The sequence below is a fragment of the Hypomesus transpacificus genome, chromosome 9, assembly GCF_021917145.1.
Source record: "Hypomesus transpacificus isolate Combined female chromosome 9, fHypTra1, whole genome shotgun sequence".
In the NCBI taxonomy this organism is placed as follows: Eukaryota; Metazoa; Chordata; class Actinopteri; order Osmeriformes; family Osmeridae; genus Hypomesus; species Hypomesus transpacificus.
Window position 1 is genome coordinate 12,212,351 of NC_061068.1, and position 27,133 is coordinate 12,239,483.

General features: G+C 46.5%; 1 protein-coding gene across 1 annotated transcript; it reads left to right on the forward strand.

Moving 5' to 3' along the window:
• The first annotated feature begins 439 nt into the window (after positions 1 to 439).
• Positions 440 to 26,769, forward strand: iffo2b (intermediate filament family orphan 2b). The gene is made up of 8 exons (XM_047024951.1): positions 440 to 1,508; positions 15,687 to 15,747; positions 16,781 to 16,876; positions 18,852 to 19,022; positions 20,485 to 20,633; positions 21,400 to 21,574; positions 21,998 to 22,096; positions 22,878 to 26,769. The coding sequence occupies exons 1-8, from the start codon at positions 1,018 to 1,020 to the stop codon at positions 23,112 to 23,114; spliced, it is 1,479 nt and encodes a 492-aa protein (XP_046880907.1). The 5' UTR covers positions 440 to 1,017; the 3' UTR covers positions 23,115 to 26,769.
• Positions 26,770 to 27,133: the final 364 nt, after the last annotated feature.

Here is a 27,133-nt window from a genome sequence, read left to right on the forward strand (position 1 = left end):
GAGAGAGAGAGAGAGAGAGAGAGAGAGAGAGAGAGAGGGGAGAGAGAGAGAGAGAGAGAGAGAGAGAGAAAGAGAGAGAGGCGGGGGGGGGGCTCTGGCCCCTTGTGGGATTGTTCAGGCTATATCTACATCCTAAAAGAGGATTTCATGTCAACTACTGGTTATTGCTTACTAAATACAAAGTCCTTTAATAATACTGCAGTATGGGCACTTAGCCCATTTGTTCTAGGACTGTTGGATGACTTTGTTGTGCAAATTATACAAACTTACTGCATTCGCGCCATTCATGCTTGTGTGTGTGTGTGTGAGAGAGAACGACAGAGTGTTTAGGTTAGATGTGTGTGTGTGCTTGAGAGAGAGAGAAAGAGAGAGACAGAGAGAGACAGACTAGAGAGGGAGAGAATGAATGAGGGGTGGGTGGGGTGATGTATACAGTTCCTAGTTTAGCAGATTGAAACATGATCCAGCCGCGCCACATAGACACACAAGGCTCTGAGGAGCCTGCCATCAACCACATACCGGAGACCGAATGAAGTGACGTTAATAGGATCACAGAATCAGGGCAGTGAGTCGAGAATCGGGCAGAGATCGTTCATAGAGAGGATATCATCAGCAGCACCTGACGAAGCAAAGGCAAGGCACACGCACGGAAGCTTACTGGGGAGGAGGGAAGATGCCGCCTTCAGTCTGCGTCAAAGCTGAGATGCATGAGCATGAGATGATCTTGCGGGTGCCGTGGTGTTTTTAGGACACAATTAGTTTTCGCGGATCAAGGCAGATTATTTCAGCAGTTTTTTGTTGTTGTTTTATTTTTTTGCTGCAGAGCAGCTATGGTTGTCTCACCCATGGCGGCATCATTCCTATTTCAATGATTTGGGGAAGAAACTACTTGGGGAACTTGTATTTAGGGGGGTATGCAGAACATGGAGAAGAGTTTGGATGTTAATTCATTTTAGAAAACACGACCAAACAAACAACAAGAAAAGCGTTTTATGATCAGGTATATGTTTACCAAATATGATGAACTCGTTTCTTTTCTCTGATGCTTCATCTGCTGCAATGATTGCCACAATACCAATCTCATCTGCTGGTACGGGCGCAGTGACCAGCGCTCTGCGCAACGACTTGGGCTCCAACATCCACGTCCTGAAGACTTTAAACCTGCGATTCCGTTGTTTTCTTGCCAAAGTACACGAACTCGAGCGAAGAAACAAATTATTGGAGAACCAACTGCAGCAAGCGTTAGAACAACAGCGTTACCAAGGTCCTTATACTCGTGAAGTTGCTGTCCAAACGGACTCACCCGAATCCAGGCTTCCCGGTACCATTTGGAGTTTCACCCACGTGAGGAGACAAGGGGAACGCTTCGAAACTCTCCAGGGGCCCGGTGTGTCCTGGAATCACCCAGACGGAGTCGGAGTCCAAATTGATACCATCACCCCAGAAATACGAGCTCTGTATAATGTTCTGGCCAAAGTCAAGCGAGAGAGAGACGAATACAAGAAAAAGTAAGTTCTCAAAACACTGACACTATTATGCACATGTAATTGATTGGTTTCTATAGGTCAACAACTTATCATCCAACTGAACTTAAGTTATTTCTGATATCTGAATGGTGGTTGAGTAGGCTGTAGTATCCCCATAAACCTGTTTCAACATTTTCCAGTGTTTACTGATTCATTGCAGTGCTTGAGCCACAGTGCCTTCGTGTATGAATTGACAGAGAATAGGAAACGATTAGTGATAATGACATAATAGTATATGTGTGCTTTTATGCACCTGTGGGTATGTGTGTTTTCACATACCTACAGGATTCAAACTAATAAAAAGGGTGATTCAAACTTGTCATCATACTATACTGCTCCTCTGCATAAATACCAAATGTGGTAAGCATGGTTAGATCAGTAGTCTCCTTGTTCTACATCCTGTTTGTTCTATAACCACATTGATGTAATTTCCTGTGTATCATAGTGCAGCATTGTCTCTGATCCCCCCAGTACGTCACAGCCAAACAGGCTGGCAGGGTACGCTGTTGCCAGGGCCCCCTGCCAACCCAACAGCCTCCTTTTTCTCATGACTCACCCACAGTGCCATTCAAACAGTGCAGGTACCTGGACCATGGGGCACTCTGTCACCATGTAGTCACACTATCAGAGACAGGAGGCCCTTGTTTCTGGACTCCACCAGGCGCAAACGTTTACAACTCGAGGCCCACACATGTAAACAAATACAGCTCAGGAGAAATGCTAGATAGATGGCCAGTTGTAATGTTTCCCTCATTCAGTCCGAGAGACTCTAGATACTGTGTCTGTGATGTGTCTCTAACCATTTAATATCTGCTGTCAAATAATAACCCACACCTTTCTGAAACCACTTATGATAATAGCTCTCTGAAAGATCATTTCTGGCTGTTAACCAAGTGGCCCAGGCTCTGGCAGCTTATTTAAGGTTATTCAAATCCAGAAAAAAAATTATAAAATATATCGACACGTTAATTCTATTAACATTGTGTCTGTACAGGAAAAATATCTTAAATTAATATATGAAATTACTATACAGTCAGAAGAAAGCAGCTTGCTTTTCAAGATTTCGATAATTTAAATATCAAATAGGTCTCCGTGCAGCTCCAGCTTAGACTCCAAGCTCTCTCCAGTAGCACTCAGATGTACCTTAAAGAAGGACTGGTGCCAGTGGTTACTGCTGGTCACATGGCTTCATAATGACTCCCTCCCCATGTTTTCTCCCTTGGGCCAGATCACCTAGAGCGGATCTGAACCCTAGCTGTCGTCTGTGTGAAGCTCAGGCACCAGCCAGTAGACCAGGTGGTCTTCGTAGTGATCTGAGGGCAACAACAGGGCTAGCAGACTGGGCCACCTCCTCACAGAGGCACTCACGCACCTGCACTGTTCAGGCTCAGCGGCGACATCATCCTGGTTTACAGAAGAGTGGGGGGTACTCCCCCCTCCCTCCCTCCCTCCCTCCCCCCGCTTGTTTTCTCTCCCTCTCAGGCCCCATGCTCACATCCCTTCAGCCTCCTGCCTTCTTTGTCTCCACCCATCCCCTCATCCTTCACTCCGCTCCTTCATCGCTTTTAGCTTGGCCCCTCTCCACTCTCCGTGTCACACAGACTGCTTTGTAAGCCTTCTCGAGCCTTGCGTGGGGGCGGTCTCCCGGGGGGGGGGGGCACCTCTAGGCCTCGCTGGTGATTTATTAAAGCTCTACAATTGTTGACACGCACCCTGAGATGGATGGCCGGTCATATTTATAATCCGTCCACTTGCATTCATACAGCAAAGTTATTCACTGGTTCATACTCTTTCTCTTTACAATGCAGCCTTTCTCTGCTGTTTAGGTCCAACTGTAGACTGTATTAAACAGCTTTGGCAAATGTCAAGACAGCTATATACTGTATGGTTGATGGTTTATGATAAGAAAATTGGAGTTGGGCAGCTTTATTTGGAAGTATCCAGTAATCATGTATCTAGATCTCTGGCATCTTCACATACAGATAATTAAGTAGGGAGACATCTATGTGATTAACGATGTATTTGATATAATCGGTGACAGCAGGATTTGTTATCACATAGTTTCTTCTTTCCCACATGGCACCCACACCTATAATCACTGCAGGCAAAACAATAACAATAAACCCGGAACAACTTAGAGCTCAGTTGCAACACATCTTTTGTTCTGCTGTTGGGTAACTGTGGTTGTTTTCTCTCGGGGACAGATTTTAGTGCCAGATTTAGTAAGAAGCTTGAAAAGATTCAACGGTATTTCCCAACCCTAATCTAGAAAAATTCTTTTTGACAGTTGCAGTGACAGTTAACTAGTTTCTTAACCGTGTTTGATCTTCTGCCATACCAACAAATCCACCTGTCAAATTAGTTTCGGAGGAAAAATGAAGACGTGTTGCTTTGCTTATGTTTGATATAAGTTTAGTAAATCACTTTCACAGGGAAGGTGGTGGTTTTCTTCTGCAAAGTGTGGGACAGAGGGTTTAGAGTGTCCCATATATTGACAAATGAGAATACAAAGTAAGGTGAAAGAGTTCACTGCCAGTCTCTCTGCAGACAATGTCTGTCCTTGAGATTTATCCTTGTGGATCCCTGTGCGGTTGTTACGGGGTGGTGGTGGTGGTGGTGGACCCAAGTGCACAACACAGACACGCCAAAAAACAGAGGGATGGTCCAGAGGGGTTTAATGTTGGGGTAGGTGCAGAGGGGACTGATGGTGATGACAAAAACAGACAGGACGGCAGGGTAGGCTGTACGGGGTCTGGCTGGGAGGCAAGGTTGGTGATCCTGGAGGCACAGGCAAAAAGTTAGTTCAGGAATAACACAACAAATAGTCTTAACAGGAACCGGGAGCATACTACCGAGGGTAGACAAAACTATTATCCGGCGATGAATGATGTGAAAACCAGGGTTGATAAACTGCAGGGCTGATGAGTTGATGGGAGACAGGTGTGAAGACTGAGGCAGAGTGAGTGGGTAATTGGGACCGGAGACCATGGCCACACCCACAACCGGGGAACACAAACGACCCGCCACTAGGGGGCAGAGGGCATGACAGCGGTAGATCAACGACGTGATGAAGATGTTCAAGGGCTGTCGTGTGAATCATGTGTGAAGGACTTCCTGGTAGGACCGCAGAAAACAGGATGTGAGGAGAGGGACATTACATCAACATATACGTCTGGTGTCACCTTCACCATTCCTGTATTTGTATCTTCTTTATGTATTGCTAACGATTATCTTTCGTAAAATGTGTGTCACATCACATTGGTGACCTTTTCTGTTGATGAAACGGCCGGGATCAACACTGGGATCAACACTGGTCAACATATCCTGTGCCTGCCAGGTTAAATAGACACAGAGAAAGAGACACAGAGAGCGATCCATCGCACAGTGGGTTGTTAAGACACATTTTCAATGTGCAGTGCTGGCTTCAGCTGTTCTCCATTGTTGCCCTCAAGGACGGCACAGCATCACGGTATACCGGAGATGGGATCAAAAGCGATGATCTCGGTTCAGTTGAATTTTTGGGTGAGACCTCGTCAGTAGAAGGGAAGCTGCGTGCCCTCCCAGATACCCGTGGGGGACTGGGGACAGAGGAAGAGGCCCTGAGGGGAGCTTCTTTCCTTCCCCCATTAATAATTGAAAGCCTGGCTGAATTTAGCTGCGCCTCCGCACAATCTTGAGTGAATCAATGGAACCAGAATCCTGAGGAGACACTTTCAGAAGCTTTGATCTCTCTGTTTGTGCTAGGTGGAGATGAAAGAAGGGATTTTAGACACATCCCAAAAGGAGGTTAACTTGGCCCGAATGAAAAAATGAATGAGGCTAATTGCTTAGACAATAACAGTGTAGGTTGTTTATACTCTGCATATAAGTGCTGTTTTCTTGTCTGCTTGTTAGGTATAATAGTTGCATGCTGCGTTCCCTAAATCAGAGCAACATGCGGTTGTTCTTTAAACCTCTCTGTCCATCTGTAAACATGACCTGTGTGGTGTAATCCAGGTCTTCTGCTTAGGTAGAGGATTTTCCCTTAAGCTGGCGTCTGGCAGCAGCAGCCTTTGTTCCAGCCCCCGCCTCCTCAGCCTTAGCCTCAGCCTCAGCCTAGCCTCTTCAGCCCCAGCCTCCTCAGCCTCAGCCCCACAGCACTGGCACCAGCACCAAATCAGGGCCCAGCCCAAAGCTGCATCTTGGCTCTCATCCCCCACTGTTACTGTGAACTTTTGCCCCCCCCTCCCCCCCACTGGTACACAGGCAGAGTGAGAGTACACACACGCCCACACACACAAACACGCATGCACACACACACACTCACACACACATACACACCCATTCACTCCCACATATACACACCTAGATGACAGTTTCTCTCCCTGTCTCTTTCCCACTCTCTCGCTCTCTATCTCTCTTAGACACACACTACCATAATAAAACCATTTGTGTCTTTAATTCTCTATAGCCACAATGTACGCTCTGAAGTAATTACCTCCTGACCTCTTTGGCCACCCACAAAGTGATATCAGGCCTTGTGCAGGGCCGTTAGAGCCGATAACACTGTCCTCTCTCTGTCCTCTCTGTCCTCTCCTCGCTGGAGGTCCCCATAAACTCTACTTTCAGTCCCTGGCTAGCCACAGTGTAAGGTCAACAACAGCACGCTGAACTAGGAGGGAACAGGGACTTCTGTCCGTGTTGAATGTCTGCTTAGTTAGTGTGTTTGTTTCCTGGTGGGTTGTTTGTGAGGTTGACAAGCCACGGAGAGAGGTGTAGAGACGCGTGCAGAGATGACAGAGAGATGGAGAGATGGAGAAGGAAGTGGTCCCAGGTGGTCAGGTCAGGTGTTTTTTCTCCCCTACCCAGAGTCTGTGTTTTCTCTGAGAGAGTAAAAGAGAGAGAGAGAGAGCCCCGCCATGCTTTTGCTACCGTGGCAGTGCTGGAGCGAGCGGCTGCAGCTGATTATTCATGGGCATCGATGGAGCCCAGGACAGTGGAGCCCAGGACAGTGGCACCCTGCCACAGAGGAGCAACGCAGCTGTCTGTCTCTGCTGCCTGCTGCGGAGAACAGGGAACGACCGCGTTCTTTCATCTCAGAAAGGTGCAGACGTGCTGGGCTGTATCCAGTCCTGGCTACTGAGGCTGGGGCTAGTCTAGTGGATCCAGGAAGGACATGTAGTGTTATTCCCAGGAGAATGAAAATAGGTGATCCTTCATCAGGGTCCAAAATAAAGAGGGAGGCTGGGGGTGTCTAAGACCCTCCATAAATCTACAGTGACCAACATTGTTTTTTGGGGGTGTTTCATAATGTATTAGTGTGTATCATTTTCATGCATGTGCTATGCTACACTATTCAACAGTAACATAAGGTCTAATCTACCTCACACAAGTTCATTTGAAAGCCTTTGGAGTTGTCATCCCTAGTCCTCAATTGTTTAATCCGGCCGATAGCACCAGTGGACTTGTCCTGTATCAGTCAGTCAGTGTGTCAGTCTGCCGTCCATCTGTCTGTCCTGACCGCTGCCTCCTCAGAGGGCGTGAGGGCGTGCGTGCTGCTGGTGATCCTGAGCAGGGAGTCGGAGCCAAACAGTCATGTGCTGACAGAGCACGGCGCCTTTAAAAGCCCGGTATATCTAAAGCTTATAATCACACAAGCGAAACGAGGGTGCTTGTGGTTGACAGCTAACGAGCTACATGACAGATGACCTGGGTTGCTACCCTACCCTGCTGTAGAATCTGGTTCTAGGGGTGTTTCCTTTTGTACATGTCCTGATCATTATTTAACAGGGTTGGTCAGCATCTGTGTGTGTGTGGAAGTGATTTCTGACCTGCGGCCCTCGTCGTCTGCCATTAAACCCGAATGAGGCTGAAACTCTTCAGACCAGGGCTCCTAATGCCGCGAGACACATTTATCGTCTCTGACAGGGTTTCCATTGACGCTGTTTGAGTGGCTCTCCACTCAATGGGTCGTCATCATCTTAGCCCAGAAGTCCACTCATGTTTCCCCTCACGCTTCTCAAGTAAATTGGTGATTTGAACTGGAAGTCTCAGACCTTTAATGGAGTCTGTGCCCTACGTTTCACCAGAGTGGAGGGTCGCTGGTTTGATTCCTCCCTCTTTCACCACGAGCGAGGCAGCTTTCACCTGGGTGGTTGTGCTGTGTGAGTGTTGCTGCTCACATGGTGCCTTGCAGTGTCTCCTGTGACCCATTCCAGATCCTCTCTGAATTCACAGACAGCCATTCATCTTACTGTCATGATATGCTTTGTCCCTGACCTTGCTATTGAACGACACTGCAGTGGGCTTTCACATGCGGTATGAAAGGAACATGTATGTATAGCTGATCAAAGTGTTTTTGAAATGATAGTGTCGGTGCCTTTCCTGTGACTTTTAAATGGAGCCATCGTGGCATTTAAAAAAGATCATACTAACCCTGCAGGTGTGTGATTTAAATGATAGAATATAGCGATTTTAATTATATATAATTATGTTTGTATTCATTGGTAATGTGGCATGTAAAATATGCCTTTCACATGGCTTCAACAGTACACACCCAAATGTTCAGGGATCTGTGCCAGAAGATAGCATCTTCTGTTCTGTAACTAGACTACACACCTAATTTCAGATTGGCTCCACCCTGCCCCAGCTTGCTGGAGCGGGTTAGGATGGAGGGCGATGACACAGAAACATGATTCATGACAACAAATAAATCCCCATCATTTGCCTAAATGGAAGTCCCATTCAAAAGAAGAAGGGTAGTCACAAAAGACTGAATCTCCCTTCCCAAGTCTGTCCACATATTCGGTTTTATCCAGTGTGAACGGAAGTACCTCTTTCTGTTGGTGTTGTGTAAATAACTGGGGGTAGACAGCAGGCTTAGTGCTGGTTCTGCTGTGTGCTTGCATGTGTGTAAGTGTGTGTGTGTGTGTGTGTGTGTGTGTGTGTAGGTGTGTGTGTGTGTGTGTGTGTGTGTGTGTGTGTGTGTGTGTGTGTGTGTGTGTGTGTGTACATGGTGGGCTTGCTATGAATATCAGGGTGGACTGATTTTCCGTTTAACTACCCTCCAGCCTCTCAGCTTGCAGGAGACCATCCCATGCTTAATGCAGATATCCGTTTAGCCATGGGTTCTTTTCATAACATTAAAGTGAATTTTTAAGTGAAGACATGTTTTTATCTGACGCAAGGCAGAATGTAATTACATTTACAGTACAGGCAGTAGAATGATGTGGTAAGATAGACCTCTGTTTAAAGTATGTGAGTCAAACTTGCTGAACAAACTGTTCATCTATATTCAGTATGGATTGAGTTGGATAAGCCCATTCTGGGTGAATTGTGTGTTTTGTTCTGATGCTTCAGTTGTTATCTGTAAGCTCTGTGCCATGATAGTGAAGGGATCTAAGTGAGAGAGCTACAGCGGTAGTGTGGAACCTTCTGACCAGGCTCTAGAATCCACAGACTCAACAGAAACAGGAAAAACGGGAGTGCTTCAGTTAAAGGGTGTTCGCACAATGGACGCACATGCCAACAGGGGCAAGTCTTTGCAGTTCCAAAAACCTTGGACTGCCCAGCCCTCTTTTCTCTCGGGAGAGCAATTAACTGTTTTGCATTTCGGGATGATCTTGAGCCCTCTCACGGAAGCTAGGTGCAGTGTCAGCACGTGGACGCCCCAGGTGAGGAGCCTGCCCCCCCCCACCCCCCTCCCACACACACACACACACACACACACACACACACACACACACAGGAAGCCCTCAGGGGAGACAGAGCAGGGGCATGTCTGTGAGGTTGAGCCAATAGATAATGTGTTTGCACTGTGCAGAGGAGGCCAGCACACAGTCCTATTGTTGGGGCTTGTCTGGCAGTGTAGTCATGGTGTAAAGCCTAGCCCAGGCCTGGGATTAGCGAGGGGACGGTGTTGGTCCCAACCCATCCGGGACCCCACCCTCGCTGTAGGAGTTTCCACTGGTACCTACACAACAGATCCTATTGACTGTAGACTTTGATCAATGTAAAGTTAGCTCACACATTGTGTTTAAGAAGCCTGGGGCTTTCAGAGGGAATGGCGGAGGAGACAATGTGGTGGTCACTGTGGGAGAATCCCCCTTTTCAGGGCAGACAGAGCTATGTTAGCTCATGTCTGGTACTGTGTCTGAACTTGCCCCTCAATGCCTCCTTTATGTAGGGATGTATGGAATTGATTTAGGTAGTTTTAACTTAAATAAATGTCATGGATGCAGCCCAAAAATTGTGGCGTTACAGTATGTGAATGTAGATGATTGCGTTTTCATTTTGTATGTTTAGATTAAAGTAATTTTTTATCAGTTATGTGGACATTTGACATGTATGTGTATAATGAGTATAATCTTCATGGTTTATCTTTGATATCCTGGTTTATACCTTGTAGCGACGATGGTTTGGAACTTTTGAAGCTGTTGTGATGCGGTTGCCCTACGGAGACTCCCGAATGGTCTTACGGAATGGTCCAATTTGAGACGTCCAGTAACCTGTGTTCAATCCCCAACCCCCGAGCCTTCTCCTTGTGATTTAGACCCAGTTCTGGAACCTTATGCAAAACAGAACCCTGAAATTAGAAGTAAATACAATGGTTGCCAGACCATATTTGACAACCAATTCATCCTCTCCCTGTAAAAGGGACACATTCATCAAACTCACAGCTTACATTTTCCAATACCTTCAACCTCCTCCCCTTTATGTTAAACCTATTTAATCCAGTCTGCTCCAGGCAAACAAGCATGAATCAGCACTATACTGTCTCATCCTCGCACATGTATAAGGAGTTTATCATATACTCACACACGCCCATACACACACCTACACACGCACACACACCCTCACACACGCACGCACACCAAGAAACACACATGTTTGTGTTTTACGTTTATTCCTCGTTTCTGCAGAAGACAAATTGCCCTTGTTTATCGGGAGAGTACAGCACCCTATGACTGGACCATTTCAATCCTTCTTTCCACGAACAACCCAAAGGTCATTCTAGCGTCATGTTCTACTTCCACTCTGTCAGCTGACTGTTCTTTTCAGTGGCATCGGCGGTGGCATGTGAGTCGAGGTTGCAGCTGGTACGGCATGTGGTCTATTTGAAGGCCTGTATGTATTTCTAGAAGTGGAAGAGAAGGGGAGCCATGCTGAAATGTGCTGACTCATGAATACCCATTATTCCCTTTCTAAGTCAGGCCATCCCTGTTTAACCAGGCGTAGCAGAAGTGGTTCAGGGACTCATGCTTCTAACCCTCCCAGCATCACCTTTAGAGTCTCTTGTCTTTTAGACAATTTGTGGGAACCGGCTGTGTTATAACTAAAAAAAGATGACTCGCCTCTGCTTTTAAAGATGACAAGGCGCTTTAGAGGGAGGGGAAACTGAAAAATCAATAGATTATTTGAACTGTTGCTGTAGCATGCCTCAGTGCTTGACATTCATCTCAATGTTCTCCTCCCGTATCAGTCTCAGCTCCAACAAGTGATTTTTCTCTTGCTGTAGCCAATCAAACACACTCTTACATCCGGGTGACCAGTGATCCCCTGAGAACCATTACTGGCCACTTAGCAACAAATGTGAAAGTCTATATTTAAGAATGTCTAATGGCTTGCTGGCTGGCTCACTAGCTGGCTGGCTGGTTAGCTGGATGGTCGACGGGCTGTTTGGCTGTCTGTCTGAATGGTTCTGGAGCATGAAAACAGGTCACCGGGTAGTCAGTGAGTCGTGAGTGATGCCCCTGCTAGGTGTGCCTCTGTAGTCTGCATGACATGACGGAGTGATCTGGGAGGGTGTGTGATGGAATGGATCTGGATCAGGTGGAGGCCAGGGGCGCCATACACATTGATAGGGGAGGGTGAGAAGGTCAGGGTGGGCGGGGGAATGAGAGAAGTAGGTGGGGGGGAGGAGAGTGAGGGGATGGGATAGTTGGATTGTGGGGACGGGGACGGGGGAGGGAAGCGAGGGGGGAGGGAATGAGAGGGAGAAGGGCGTAGAGGGATCGGAGGTGAGGGTGTTCAGGGAGGAATGAGACCAGGGCGAAGCAGACGAGGGCCGACCTTGAGGCGGCGCTGCTCGACTGTCTACTCAGCAGCCGTCCAACACCGCAGCCATGCAACACCCCACTCCCACCACCGCACACACACCACTGCTTATTAGCACCCTACACATGTCTCCCCCCCCCCCCACACCTCCCGCCCCGCCCCTCAACCCAGCCCAGTGGACAGCATAGATCACACAAGGCAGCAGCAGGACGACAGCCAATCAATACCCCCCCCCCCTTCAGCTCCTCCTCCATCCCCTAGCACGCCACATCCCTTCTCCAGTATTTCCCATCCTAACCTGGGTGCCAGGCAGGTTGGTGTGGGGGGGGGGAGGATGATCTGTACCGGAGGAGTGAGTTATGGGTGAAGCCCCCCCTCTCCCTGGGATGTTGGATTGCATGAGGGAGGCTGCCAGGGGGAGCAGGATGTGTAAAGACCCATGGATAGAGTTGCATGGGACGGATCACGTGTGTTCCAGCTAGTCTCTCCCTGTGTGATTTATCTGTGTTGTCAGTGGGCTCAACCTGTGTGAGTGCTGGTGGCTATGTGTGTGTTTAATGTGTGTGTATAATGTGTGTGTGTGTGTGAGAGAGAGAGAGACAGTACAGTGGGCTTTGTGTGGATATGGGTGTCTGTGTGCCGGAAATGGTATGGACATTATGTATGGTTGTCTAGGTCTCTGTGTGTGTGTGTGTGTGCGAGGGACAGAGCAGGCTGATGGGTGTGGAAATGCTGCATGTAGCAGACACATTGATCCTTCAATTCCTCTGCACGTCGTTTTTGATATCTCTCTTTGATCTGTGATCTAATCAATCCCACTGGATTTACACTGCCCGACACAGAGATCACTTCTCCATCCTAAAATAACAGTGAACCCAGTCAATTTTATTGATCGTATTGATTATGTTAATGGTATTGATATGATTATCACAGTTGGTTCTCCAGCCTGAGGAAAATAGTTGTCACCTTACAGCATGGAGAGTGTTGCTACCTCCACCCCTTTGATGTTGCACAAGACATGATTATCACACACACCTTTCACTGAAAAGGTTAAACATTAGGGTATATTACGTAAAGATTTTGCACAAAAGAAAAATATCTGTTTTTTTTACATTTGAAGTAATTGGGCATGCATCACAGTAAATGTAGCAACATGATTTAATTGCTCTGTCCTCATTTTTAACGATCTAACCACAGAACCATTAAACCTTGAAAAGGTTGATTGTGCTGCAGTTTAATGGTTCCTGCCTGGGGCGATGGGGATGAGGAAAGGTTCCTGATGCTGGCACGCAGAATAGGTTCCCCAGGCCGGCATAGAGACGAGACACAGGGAGGGGGTAGGGTGAGGTGGGGGGGAGGGGGTTAGCGTAGCAGGACTAATGCAGATTGGCTGAAGAGGCTTTGCGTGTAACAAACTAAAATGCGGGTTCCTTTTTAATGATGTGGTTGTGGCTTAATGTTTTTCCAATTGGGTAATTGATGTGCAGTTGACTTCACCATAACTGTTGCCTCAGGAGTGCATTTTGTGACAGTGTTCTTTTCACATCGCTGATTAAATGTAGAGATTTGGGGATCACAGACAGACAGATAGACAGACAGTCAGGTAGATATGGAGACAGTCAGACAGACAGGTAAACTTAAAGACAGGCAGACAGACAGGTAGACATAGAGACAAGCCGACAGACAGACAGACATACTGTTGAAACAGGCAGACATACACAGACACATGCAGACAAACAGGTAGACATACTATAGTGATAGGCAGACAGACATAGAGAAAGGCAGACAGACAGGCAGATGTAGACGCAGGCAGACCCAGACCCAGAACCAGACAGATACCTCGGTAGTGATGACACCCCAGGCCCTGGAAGAGTCTCCTGCTGTCTCTGGCCTTGTAAGGAGACTCACGGCTTGTTGTGACTAACCCCAGACAAGGCCCCAGCCTCCAGCAGTCCTTGTGGGGCAGGGTTCTATCAGAGCAGGGGCCGGAATACCTTCCTCATGCTGAGGTCATCTCTGTGTGGAGCATGAGGCTGCTTGCTTTGTTTACATTCCGTCTCCAGGAAACATTTGTGGTTTTTTTAGCTTCGGACTGCTGGGATCAACCATTTTCATAATCACCTTTTCCAACACAGCTTGGATTGAATAGCTGTATTTGATAGATTTATTGGTGTAGATTGTATATTTATATTGAATTCAATAGTAATGTTTTGAACCTTACTGGATGGTGCTTTGTCTGCTAATGCAGGAGTGCAATTCCCCCCCAGGGATCAATAAAGTGCTGTTCTACTCTACTCTACTTCAAAGATGTTGGAATAGCCTTCTAACTTCAATAGCATCACCTTGAATATGACATACACATAAGTACATGCATAGTGTAGTGGTTTGACTGTCTATAAAACATGCTTATTCAGCAGGAAGCCCCTCAGATAGTTTCTCCATCATTAACAAACACTGCCACCCCACACACAATCAGAGATGGAGGAAGTGACATCACGCCCAGACAGGAAGTGACCAACTTTGCTCACATCATGTCACCGAGCATGGCCAGAACTGTTTTCCTGTCAGCAGAGGAAGTGATGCGGTTGTGAAGTCCCGTAACCTCACAGTGTCCTGAGGTAGTGTGTCCGGTGTGTCCGAGAGAGGCCGTTAAGAGCAGGTATTCCATCACAGCGTGACGGCCATGGACTCTTGTCCTGTTTGCCTAATTAGACAAGACCCATTAAGAGGCTCTCAGACAGGAACAAGGCAAGGTTTGTTCTTAAAGGAGACAACAGTGATGGGTGTTGATTTTGTTTGTGTCACTGGGGTGTTTTTGGCGTTGGGTGTGTTTCCATGGTGATCAAGGGCCACAGATAAAGATCGATGCCTCAGCATTAATTTGGGGTGGGGATGAGATGGACCTTTTCACTTGTCTCTCTCTCTCTCTCTCACACACACACACACACACACACACACCCTGTTGCCCCCTCTGTGGTCAGACAAATGACTCACAGACAAAGTCATGGTGGGTGTCTGACGCTAAGGCTTACCTCATGACTGTGAATAACATCTCAGTCCATTCATTAGTTTCCCCCTCTGTCTGGGACCATCACCCACTCAGCCTGCCTGTGCTCTGGCCTGGCCTGGCCTGGCCTGGTCTGGTCTGGTCTGTATCTTAGGGCAACAAGACAGGGCAGACTGGGGTAAAACAGTTGGTCTGTTCTAGAGGTCTGTGGATGTGATAGCATGTGTGAGCAGGAGGAATGTGTGAACAGACAGCTATTTTTACCTCATCTTGCTTTGCTGCCTTGGTAGCTTGGAGATATATGATCTATCACGTCAGAGATGGAGTTAAGCACTGACTAAGATTGACAGCTGCGCAAATGGCAGGGTCAAACTGTATACATGTGGTTTTTCATTCATTTGTTCACACCCATACTTAGAAAGACATTCCCGTGGACGCATTTCAATCCAACTTATAAAAATGATACTGAAATGGCTTCCAAAGTACAAAACCCCATGGGATCCATTTGGTTTAATGACAGTTAGTTAATTATTTACGTGAGTAACTTAACAGACTCACGTTTATATCTCACATGACCATGGTGCATAACTGGGACACTTCCATTTCAGTTACTCATTCAGGTTTATTTTCCATAGACGCTCACGCTCAGGCCTTCCTCTGTATTTACTCTGTGTGGATGGAAGGAATGTTCCCTTCGTTGATGTTAACACATCGACAAGCCTGAAGTACAGAAGTTTCCATTGACCAGAAGGCAGTTAGCATCATGGAATCTGTGCGGTCATACAGTACATTCATTAGCTGTCATACAGCTAAAATGACAAAAAAATTACTAAATGTTCATCAGCAGGGCAAACAATCAATACGTTTGTTGATATAAAACAATATACGTGACGGTTATTTGCTTAGATTTGTGGCCGTCATTTTCTGCTGTTATCGTGACAGAAGACAGAAAAGAAAATTGTCATGGGAGACATACAGGTCTGACTGACAACATCCAGAACGTCCAGCTGTTTACCTCCACCCACAGCAAAACCAGGTAGCAAGCGCTGACCTCTCTCAGGAGAAGTGTGACCTTTGACCTGCCGTGGTGCTGACGAGGATGTTGTGTGTGTTTGTAGATGGGAGGAGGAGATGTGCAGACGAGATCAGCTGGAGAACATGGTGGAGACTCTCCAGGAGGTGAGATCAGCTGCAGCATGACCTTCAACATTGATTCACACCAACATCTGCACCCCACTATGCTAAAACTAGATTATAGGGTGGACATCAAGCTCAGGTTGAATGTTGTAAACATAGATAGATTATTTAATAGCTACACTTATGCAGTCATACACCCTTATACACCTTTCACACTCAAGTACTGTAATTCAGCACTGTAATTCAATGGAACCTGTGACCTATATGGAATGTTCTGGATAGTAATCCACTGTCCTGTTAAATGTTAGTACAATACTGATTCTCTTCCAATCCACATCCTCTCTCTCCCCCTTCTCCCTGCCCTCCCCCATCCCACATCCTCCGACTCCCCCTGTCCTCTCCCCTTCCACATCTCCCCTCTCTCCACCTCCCTGCCATACCCCTTCCTCCCTCATCCTTCCTCTCCCACTTCTCCCTATTCTTCCCCATCCTTCCTCTCCCCCTTCACCCAACTTCTCCCCTCACCAACCCTTCCTCCCCCCCTGTCCTCCCCCCTTCCCCATATCCCCTCTCTCCCTTTTTCCCTACCCTACCTCTTCCTCCCTCATCTTCCCTCTCCCTAACCTCCCCATCCTCCCTCCCTCTCCCTTCCCCCAACCTCTCCCCTCCCAAACCCTTCCTCTCCTCCATCTCCCTTTCTCTTCAACCTTCCGTCCTGCTCTGTCCTACGAACCTATCGATCAGCGGCCCCATCTGTGTTTGTGTAGGATTATGGGTCAGCAAAATGGCAGGGCTGCCTGGCGTCCCTGGGGGGGGCCTCACCTCTTAGAGAGCAGCACACAGGCAGACGTTGCCATGGTTACACTGCATGAGTGTGCGGGAAATCTGCTCAATCCTCGTCACTTCAAATGAACTGTTGTTTTGGCCTCCTGACACACTGAGCTTCTTTTTGTAGGTGTGTGTGTGTGTGTGTGTATGTGTGTGTGTAAATATGGCATGTGTATGTGTGTATGGGAATGTGGAGTGTGTGTGAATAATATTATGCTACACATATTATGTGTGTGTCTCCACCCAGAGTGCCCAGGAGTCGGAGGAGATCCAGGATGAGCTGAATGATAAGGTGGAGAGGCTGAAGGCTGAACTGGTGGTCTTCAAGAGTCTCATGACTGATGTGAGTATCACCACCAGACCCCATCCTCTCTGAAACAAGCACTTACTGTTACAGATTCACACCACTTTTCACAACAACAGTGTGTCAGGTCAATTCCAGCCAGTTCAGTCCAGGGCTGAACACAAGCAGATGAATAAACCATTTTTTTGTATTTCTCAAAGAGATAGATTCAGTTAGTTTGTTGTCATTTACCATGAAGACAACCTACACACTCAGGTGTATTGTAGGCTAGATTCACAACCATTCATTCAGATTCTCCCCCTTTAGTCAGAAGAAATGGCGTGCTGTACCCACCGGAGGGCCTCTTAGACAAGCATCGGTAGAGTAGTGTTCTCTGTGGAGAAAGCCTTGGCAACCACTGTAATACTGATAGAACCGTACCCTTTAGTCACCATGCGTATTTCGACACGCAAATGAATGTAAATGTGCCTAACAGAGTTGGGAAGGATCCCCCATCTCGGTTCCCTTTCTCTGACAGAGGCTGTTACATACAGCAGCTGGCCCTGACTCAGGCTAGCTAGCTCAGGGAGGAATATCGTCTGCTGGATTCTAATTGAAAACATTCTAGCCTTGCTTACTGTACACCCCGGATATTGGCTTTTGCGTGAACAGTAACTGTGTGTTTTGGTTGTTCCCCGTGTTGAGTTGTGGGGTGTGTGGTCAAACAGTAGCTCTCCTCTGAGGACCCAATGTATATTCAGTGTATACATATCCATGTAGTTAAGTTACATATGTGTACTGCACAGTAGCCTGATAGACAGAGGTGTGGTCTAGTATGAAGTAGCAGACATACTGTGAATTTACCAAGCCCCCTTCCTCCCTGTGTACTCCCTCCCCCGCCCCCCATCCCCACCTACTGTATAACCGCTCATTCTATAGTGCGCTAGCAGGATATCCTTTGGGCATGCGGTGTGTGCCTGCCCATCACCTAGACTACACCCCTGGGAACAGACTCGCTAGTTAGAACACAATGCATCTAAACTGATGGCTCCCCAACAATGTTGAGTTTTCACCCTCTGCTGTAAGACGTGTCCTTAGATTAGGTGTACTTTTGTCATTGCTCACTATAAAGGGTGGTCGTCGTCAGAGCTCCCAATATGTCACGAGGAATCTGCATCTAAAAGTAAGAGATAACTCCTCTACTGTATATATTAGCCTTATTACGCCACCCCACAACCCCCTACCCCAACACCACCACCCCTCAACCTAACTAGACTGTTTTGGGATAGCCCAGGGCTTGTGTTGTTAGTCAAGACTAGCTCTTGTCGCATTTTAGCTCGCCTGTTGACTGTGTGTGTGTCATGTGACTGAGAAACAGAGAGCAGCATGGGAGTTGTATTGTTGTGGAACGTTTTGTTGTTAACTGGTACTCCTGTAGAGGCCCTATACAGATCTCCTGGTACAGTATTGATGCACATGAGGCCCAGTTTGACATTAGTTATTTTTGACCTTCTCCGCACGGGGTCGGTGCATGTTGTCTTACTGACCCAGACGGACTCACAGACCTTTCTGACTGTTTGGTTTCTGCTGGGTGTGCGGTGTGACCTGGATGTGGGCTTTGCAGTTTGATTGATGGTTGCTGTCAATAGTAACGGCCCCCCCCCTCTCCTCCCCCCATTTCTATTTAAAGTCAGCATGTCTTACTGCATATCACAGTGTTTACTGATTGATCGTTTAAAAAAATGCTTTTAGGACAGTGGTTACATGAAGAAAAAAAAATAATATCAATAAATATTCCTTTCTTCTTATGAGAAGGAGGCCTGTGTTGAATGTATGAAGCGCTTGAAGTTTGCTTGATTTTTTCAAATCAAACAAGAAGTCATTTCAAGCTACAAACTTGGGCATGCAAGGGAAGCTAAATCAAGTCATCTGGGAAGTACCTTTTTTGTCTTGGTTTTTGGTGACTCGCAAAATAAAAGTCCTACTTCACTAAATCCATGTCTGTCCATCTGTCTTCCTCCCCCCCCTCGTCCAGCAAATGTCAGACCTGGACAGTAAGATCCAGGAGAAGGCCATGCGCGTGGACATGGATATCTGCAGGAGGATCGACATCACGGCCAAGCTGTGTGACGTGGCTCAGCAGAGGAACTCAGAAGACATGTCCTTGATGTTCAACGTCAGTCCTGCCCGCTCACTCCCTGAGAGGGTGGGTACAGTCTGTGTTACAACCTCCTTAGTTACAGTCTGTGTTACAACCTCCTTAGTTACAGTCTGTGTTACAACCTCCTTAGTTACAGTCTGTGTTACAACCTCCTTAGTTACAGTCTGTGTTACAACCTCCTTAGTTACAGTCTGTTACAACCTCCTTAGTTACAGTCTGTTACAACCTCCTTAGTTACAGTCTGTTACAACCTCCTTAGTTACAGTCTGTGTACAACCTCCTTAGTTACAGTCTGTGTTACAACCTCCTTAGTTACAGTCTGTTACAACCTCCTTAGTTACAGTCTGTGTTACAACCTCCTTAGTTACAGTCTGTTACAACCTCCTTAGTTACAGTCTGTGTTACAACCTCCTTAGTTACAGTCTGTTACAACCTCCTTAGTTACAGTCTGTGTTACAACCTCCTTAGTTACAGTCTGTGTTACAACCTCCTTAGTTACAGTCTGTTACAACCTCCTTAGTTACAGTCTGTGTTACAACCTCCTTAGTTACAGTCTGTGTTACAACCTCCTTAGTTACAGTCTGTGTTACAACCTCCTTAGTTACAGTCTGTTACAACCTCCTTAGTTACAGTCTGTGTTACAACCTCCTTAGTTACAGTCTGTTACAACCTCCTTAGTTACAGTCTGTGTTACAACCTCCTTAGTTACAGTCTGTGTTACAACCTCCTTACTTACAGTCTTTTAGAGCCTCCTTAGTTACAGTCTGTTAGAACCTCCTTAGTTACAGTTTGTATTACGTAGAATGTACTTGGCTACAGTTTGTATTACATATTGTAGACTGTCGCTGTCATGTGTCTATAGCTGTTGTAGTAGGACACCATTGAGTACTGTATTGTACAGTGTGTGTATAGTAACCCACTGCTGAAAGTGAACTTACTACACGCCAATCATAAGTGATTCATGAGACAGTTGCTGCAAACCTAAATCTTTAATGGCACATATCAGGCCCAAACATGCTTTTGTCTGGACATGACTGTGGATTATCTTGCACGCTCGCATGCACACACACACACACACACATATGCACACACATGTACACACAAACCGTAAACTACGCCCTGACCCCCATGGCCCTACACACACACAAACACCCAGGTACATACACAGTCACTGCTCAGCAGGGAAGTGCTGATGCAGTGACTTTTCTCGCTGCACACAAGGTTATCACATTGCGCCGACAGTGCTGGCCCGTGCCCAGCTGTGGGCCCAGCCAGCACCAGACCACTGGCCTTTCAGGTGCTGCATCACACTGTCGCTCGCTTAAAAGTCAGATGTAGGAAAAACACCCCCCCAAAATACTGAATCTGTGCAGTCAAACGTTGATGCAGTAATTCTGTCTGGCGTGTCTGTTTGTGTGTGTGGTACGTATGTGTATGTGTGTGCCTGTGTGTGTGCGTGCATGTGTGTGTATGCGGGCATGTGTGTGTGTGTGTGTGTATGTTGCAGGGTGCCATGGCATGCTGCAGAAGGAAGGAACGCAAGGCTGCATCCGACGAAGACAGTTCTGAGATGGACGCCGACCCCAGCACCTCTGAAGAGGAGGGCCCGGGGACACTCAACATCACTGACGAGATGAAGCGCATGCTGTACCAGCTGTAAGAGGCCCACACACACACACACACACACACACACATAGATGCAGGCAAGCACACTCAAATTGAATTACACACACACACACACGCACACACACACATGCAGGGTATCCAAACTGTCCACTTCCATCAAGTAGCTAGCTAGAGAGACGACAGCCCACTGTTGTCTCTCTGCAGTTGCTGCATATCAACTGTCTGCTCTGCTGTGTTGCAGTGCATAAACTACTGTGCTGCTCTTCACCCCCATCTAGTGTTAATACAGGGGACTGCATTTGTAACTTGCTGAATTTAGTTATCAAATATATAAACACATTTTGTGTCAAAAATCTGCATTTGTGTTGGTGAGAGACTAATGGCGAGAACACCATCCCAATATGGCTTTATGCAAATGTGATTTTCATTGGCCAATATTTTTGAAATGTGTCACTAGTACGGTCTTCTTCATGTCACCTAACTAAACATCTGTTTCTAGTCCTGTCCTACGTGACCTGCATGATCTCTCTGTGTCCCGGTGCATGTTCTCAACTCTCTCTGTATCTTTCCCTTCACTTCTCACTGTCTGTGTCGGCTGAATGTTGAGCCTGTTGTCTTTGTCTTTCTTTCCTCCTTTGTTTCCACTTTCTTCTCTTTCCTGTCCTCCCTCCTTCCCTCCCCCTCCGTTCCTCCCCCTTTTCCTCCGTCGTGTCCTGTCCTGTCCTCCCTCTCTCCGCTCTCCCCTCTCGCTCCCGGCCCATCCCAGACATGGTACAGATAACTCCTCTGTTGTCAGGCGGGAGACGTTCGACATCGACGACGACTGTGACAGTCTGACGTGGGAGGAGAACGAGGACACGCTGCTGCTCTGGGAGGACTTCGCCAACTACAATGTCACCCCGGCCGTCGCCCTGGCGACCGGCACAGCCCCCTGCGTCGCCAACAGCAACTGTGCCGAGGGCCAGGAGCCTGTGAGTTTGAGCTGCCCTGAGGATCAACAATCGTCAGATGTAGGAGAGGAAATGTTTATAGTAAACATACAGGAAGGATTTACGAGTAGACATGGAGGATTGACACATTACGTCTACGGTCTACGTATAGCTTTATGGGATGGGTATAGCTTATGGGTATTAGCTGTAGGGAATGGTTATAGCTTTAGAAGGTAGAGAGAGGTCTAGGTAGACATATATGGGATAGATATACAGTAGCTGTAAGGGGTATATATACTTCATGGGGGGAGCAATTAACTGCAAATCGAGAGCTTGCAGGTTCAAATCCCCCTGCTTCTCACTTTGAATACACTTGCCTGCTAAAGGTATGCATTACATGACTTCACTTTTTCTATGGTATTAAAAGTTGTTTAATTGTGACCCGTCTGAATGCTGCCTGTCCAGGTGTCTCAGGATGGAAGCCTGGGTAGCTTGATAGACGAGACTGAGTCTCTGTTCAAGACCAGGGAGCAGGAGTACCAGGAAACCATAGGACAGATCGAGGTGAGAAGGCTTGTTGACGTGATTGTCGCCTTGTTGGCGTTTGTATATTTGTCAATGTGAGTGAGTGGGTGTTTTGTGTTGGTGTAGGTGTGTGTGTGTGTGTGTGTGAGAGAAAGAGAGAGAGAGAGAGAGAGAGAGAGAGAGAGAGAGAGAGAGAGAGAGAGAGAGAGAGAGAGAAAGAGAGAGAGAGACACAGAGAGAGAGAGAGAGAGAGAGAGAGAGAGAGAGAGAGAGAGAGAGAGAGAGAGAGAGAGAGAGAGAGAGAGAGAGAGAGAGAGAGAGAAAGAAAGAGAGACAGGGGGGGGGGATAGAGGGAATGAAACCCACTGATATTAATATACCTGTGAGTGATTGTCCCTGGGGTCAGTTCTCCTGTATTAAAGATGATAGAAACACCTGCCATGGTAAATACAGGGGTGCAGACTGTGTCTGTCTGTGATTTATGAGAAGGTTTGTCCCTCCTGCAGTTTGGTTTTGATTTGTGAGCAGGGCTAGTGATCCAGTCCGGTGTTGTTTTGGCACCTGTCTGCTCTCTGTTCTTGATGTCTTAATCTCTCTCTCCACTCTTCCCTCCTCATGCTTCCTCATTTTTTCTCATCCTCCCCTCCTTCTCTGACATCTTGCCCGCTCCCTACTTTCCTCTGTCCCTCCCTCCCACAACAACCCACTAATTTCTTCCTTCCTTTCTCCTACATTCCTCCCTTCCTCCCTGTCTCTCTCCCTCCCAACCTTCCGTCCACCCCTCCCTTCCTCACTCCGTTCCTCGCTCCGCCCCCCTCAGGTGGAACTGGCCACAGCGAAGAGCGACATGAACCGCCACCTGCACGAGTACATGGAGATGTGCAGCATGAAGCGAGGCCTGGACGTCCAGATGGAGACCTGCCGGAGGATGATCAAGGGCGGCAGGAGCTCCCCGTCGGTCAGCTCCGTGGCCAGCAGTGACTCAGGGAACACCGACGAGATCCAGGACGAGCTGGACAAGGACGGAGAGGCGAGGGACCAATCAGCTGATGGCTGACCTGCCAGGTCCCGCCCCTGTCTCCGTCCCCTCCCTTGCTTTCTCCCAGGATTCTTGCTCACAGAGCTCCGCCCATATGTGGGGGAAGGTGTGGGGTTCGGGGGGATACTGTTTGACATTGGGTCTGCTTGTTTTCTGCTGGCGGTGCAGCCGGTGGCGTCGCAGGCCCGAACTGGTGCTTTACTGTCTGTTGTTATAGGGATAAGGAGGGTTTGTTTGCTTCATAAAGTGTTCCAAGGCAAAGGTGTGGTGCGTTTAGTGACTGAGTTGTGCTCAGCTCCTCAGTGCTGGCTCCTACAACCCAGACATCTAGACCCAGCAACATTTTCACGAGTCAACATGGCTCACCGCTAACCTTTTTGTACCACAGACAGTTGCATCACCTCATCATCACCTTTCTACTAAACTGTCACCTATATGATACAGCTCTTTTGGTGAACAGGGAAAAATCTTCGGTGTTTACCATTGAATAATGATGTACTTATTGAGTTTGTCTACAGAGCTACACCCTGCAGGACAGCATTGTCAAGAAAGCAAGTTGCCACCTGCATGTGCTCCATAGGTGGATGAACAACTATTTGCGGTGCAAATACAGTATAGAAACGAGAGTTGACAAGTTTCCACCAAAGAGCCGAGCACGCTGTCTAGTTGTTTAGCTCCCACCAACAACCCATGGTTGCCAGCATTGACAAGAACCAGAGCACAACCCATAGCAGAATAATGCACTCTACTCTTCAAGTTCTATGCAATTTAGCTAGCCTTATTTATGACCTTTGACCCTACAACCCCCTGCCCCCCCTTCCCTTCCCTCGCCCAACCCCCTCCTCCCTTTCTCCCGCCTTCTCTCCTGTCCCCTGTCTCCTTGTACTTGGCTGTCTGAAGCCAGGCAGGTTGTTTTGTATCTGAATGCTCCTTTGTGTTTGCGTCCTGGGTGTGTGAGGGATAGGGGGTGTGGGGAGTTTACTACTGGCATACTAAACTGTGGAAGTGTTGGAACAGTGACCCTTCGTTGAGTCCAGAGGGAAAGCATATTGTTTATCTTCTAGGTTCGAAGGAATACCTGAGAGGCCCATGAATATCTAATCAGTTATATCAACCGGTTTTGATTAAAGCTAATAAAGATGTCTATTGAGTTATTAAACTGCCTTATGCTGATTATCAATCAATTACCTTGACAAGTGTTCCTTTCCATACGTAAACTCATTTTTTGGGAGTTTTTGCTTTGAAAGAGTCAAAATAGTTTTATCTGTTGCGCATACAAGATCGATAAGCATACACAATCGAACCATACAAGCAGGCTGGCAGGTGCGTTCTTGATTTTCCTGTTTGTTATCCCTTCTCTTACCAGGAGGGGAAGCACTGTTCCCAGCAGATTTCTGTTCTCCGCTCCATGTGCTCTGGATAGGGCTTTAGACTTGTCTGTACATAAATAGAGGGCTGTTGGCATGTGATATTATACCCCAGAGGCCTTTCTGTTCATATTGCTTTAGATGTCATGAATTTCATTGTCTCACATATTTTGCTCGCAAGTGTTTTCTCTTGAAAACAGATGAACGCATGAGGATTGGAGATGGGTTTACTGGGGCTCTTTGGTCAATGTATTTATGTATTCATATAGCCGAATAATTAGTTGTTTTTCTAGACACAAAACAAATGCTTTGTCAACCATAAAGTTTAAAAATGTCGAAGGTCAGATGTCGTTTCCGCATGTTTTCTCGCTGAAGAGCAGCAATGGTCATTTCCATCATTTGTTTTATTTGCAAAAATTATCTAATTGGAACCAGATATTTGTGACAGTACAGTTTTGTAAATCTCCGTGTTTCAAATTACAACAGAAATGTTCAACATTCAAAACTAATTTATGTGGCTTTAACTTACTCACTGAAAAGGGATTTTCATGGCTAAACTGTAAGGGTCTGAAAAGGATCCATCTTGTTTGGATTTAAAGCATTATCTGATGTTACCTAATAGGTTTATTGTTAGTTGTCAGTTGATTTGGCATCTTTTCATCAGAGACAACAGGACGGGAGGGGCCGTGTATCCTGTTACTCCACATAGATAACTGATATGAAACCAGCCTAACAGGTGCTGTGGCTACCGATGCTAGTACTGATACTTTGTGGGCCCTTTGTGGACATTCTATGTGGCTGGGGTTATTGAGTCATGGTTGACACAAGGACAATAAGGTATGTTGAATGACCTTGATACGGTATAGTGGATAAGCAGCCTATTGTTCATCCATGCCAGAAACGGTCCAGAATCTGGATAGACATCAGAAACATTTGTACTTATGGGTGAATGTTTATGTTGACTTATCATTTGTGTGATTTAATGTCAATCACATGACTTCTATAGTTTAGAGCCTGATAGAAAGATTGAAGAAAAGGTGGTTTGAGAAGGTAATGTGGTGTGGTAACCTTGTCTGAGTCTAGAGTCACTCCAAACATCGACCACATGACCCAGATGTACTTTTGATCTAATGGCTGACTCTTACAGCTTAGTGGGAGGGCAGAATGGGTGCTGGGATGTGAGCCAGGGAGCGGTAGACTATGTGGTGCAGTATGGGCTCAAATGCCATAACTGTCCCTCGTCAAAGTGTCTGGAAGACGATAGCGATATGAAATTAAGAAAGTACAGTTGAAAAGATTGTAACAGCCCAAACTTTGATGAATGTACGAGATGGATTCGAAAAACAACAGTTGTCCCATCCCTTGTGAGCTTTTACCATACGCGAGTGGCGAAGCCTCGTGTAAAGAACTGGGCAAAATGTCAATTGACCAAACCTCCCTTCTCACTGTGTCATCCCCCACCCATGTATCACTGCTCAGATTGGGCATACGGGAAGTACTTGTGGTTATATGTATGGTGTATGCACGCATGTCACGTGGACTACATCATTGCGTTCTGACTAGTACAAAACTCAGGCCCAGAAACATTAGTTTTACAATACTTTATTGTTCTGTTTTTAAAGGAAGCCAACATAAAGGGTTTAGTTGAAAACAGTGTTTAACCCCATACAGGACAGTGGTACTCTTAATGTCTGGACATCAGGTTACTTGGTTGAGGCATCATATAGTTAGTTGTTCAGTTCGATGTGATTTTAATCAAAGTAGTGCTGGGATCTAAAGTGCTATATTAGCCGCTGTTGATGTGTATCTCTCAATGCTGTTTTTTTCCCTTCATCCTAAAAGTCTAACTTGTTGGTGGTATGTAATCTTTGCTGAGTCCTACCTTTGTCCTCAATGAGAACTTCCTGTAAAATGAATCCTGGTCAAACATTCTGAGTCCTCGGGTTCTAAAATGTAGATATGGGAGGCTACATGTTGGAGATGAAGTAGATAATAGTATAACTTTTAAATGTGGGACATTTAGGAGTGGGAGGGATTAATAAGGACAACTGTATGGGTTATGCAACTGTATTTTCATACATTAGGCAACCTGTTGGTTATGTCTACAGTCAGCTGTCTCCATTTTATTGCCTTTGTTGTACTGCATATCTCTTTACATCACGAATTAAGTTTTTCTTTGTGTGGGAAAACAATTTGTAAAACATTTCATTCATGTGGGTTTGGGGTATATTGTTTCTGTATAATGAATGCACACTATATGGTGTTGGGGTGAAACAAAATAAAAATGATGGGTAATGTAGGATACAGCACTGTGTAGTGTTTATTTATTTACATTGTAAACTAACAACAATTTTTAATCTATGAGTTGGGGGCCACGTCAATAAATCAAATGTCATTTTGACTGATGGTTTTTTAAACTTAACGGGCTTCAACATGACATCGAATTACCGTGTAACATTTCACCTTGATATGTCCAAAGACTGAATTTCAACAGTTTAAATTTTAACTGCATCTGATAATACTTGGTCATTGCTTCAAATCTATATGATTCTCCTCTTCATACCTTCATAAGCCTCCACTGGTGTGCATGTATGAAATACGTGTCTGTACCATGTCAAATTTGAAATGGTTCGCAATGTTGAGGAGGAGTCTGCCATTAGTGGTTTGTTT

Bases quoted from the DNA above. Each gene is read 5' to 3' on its own strand.
- iffo2b (XM_047024951.1), top strand. From the start codon at position 1,018: ATGATGAACTCGTTTCTTTTCTCTGATGCTTCATCTGCTGCAATGATT. The intron at 21,575-21,997 runs GTGAGTTTGAGC...CTGCCTGTCCAG, and splicing joins GTGCCGAGGGCCAGGAGCCT to GTGTCTCAGGATGGAAGCCT. The intron at 22,097-22,877 runs GTGAGAAGGCTT...CGCCCCCCTCAG, and splicing joins AAACCATAGGACAGATCGAG to GTGGAACTGGCCACAGCGAA.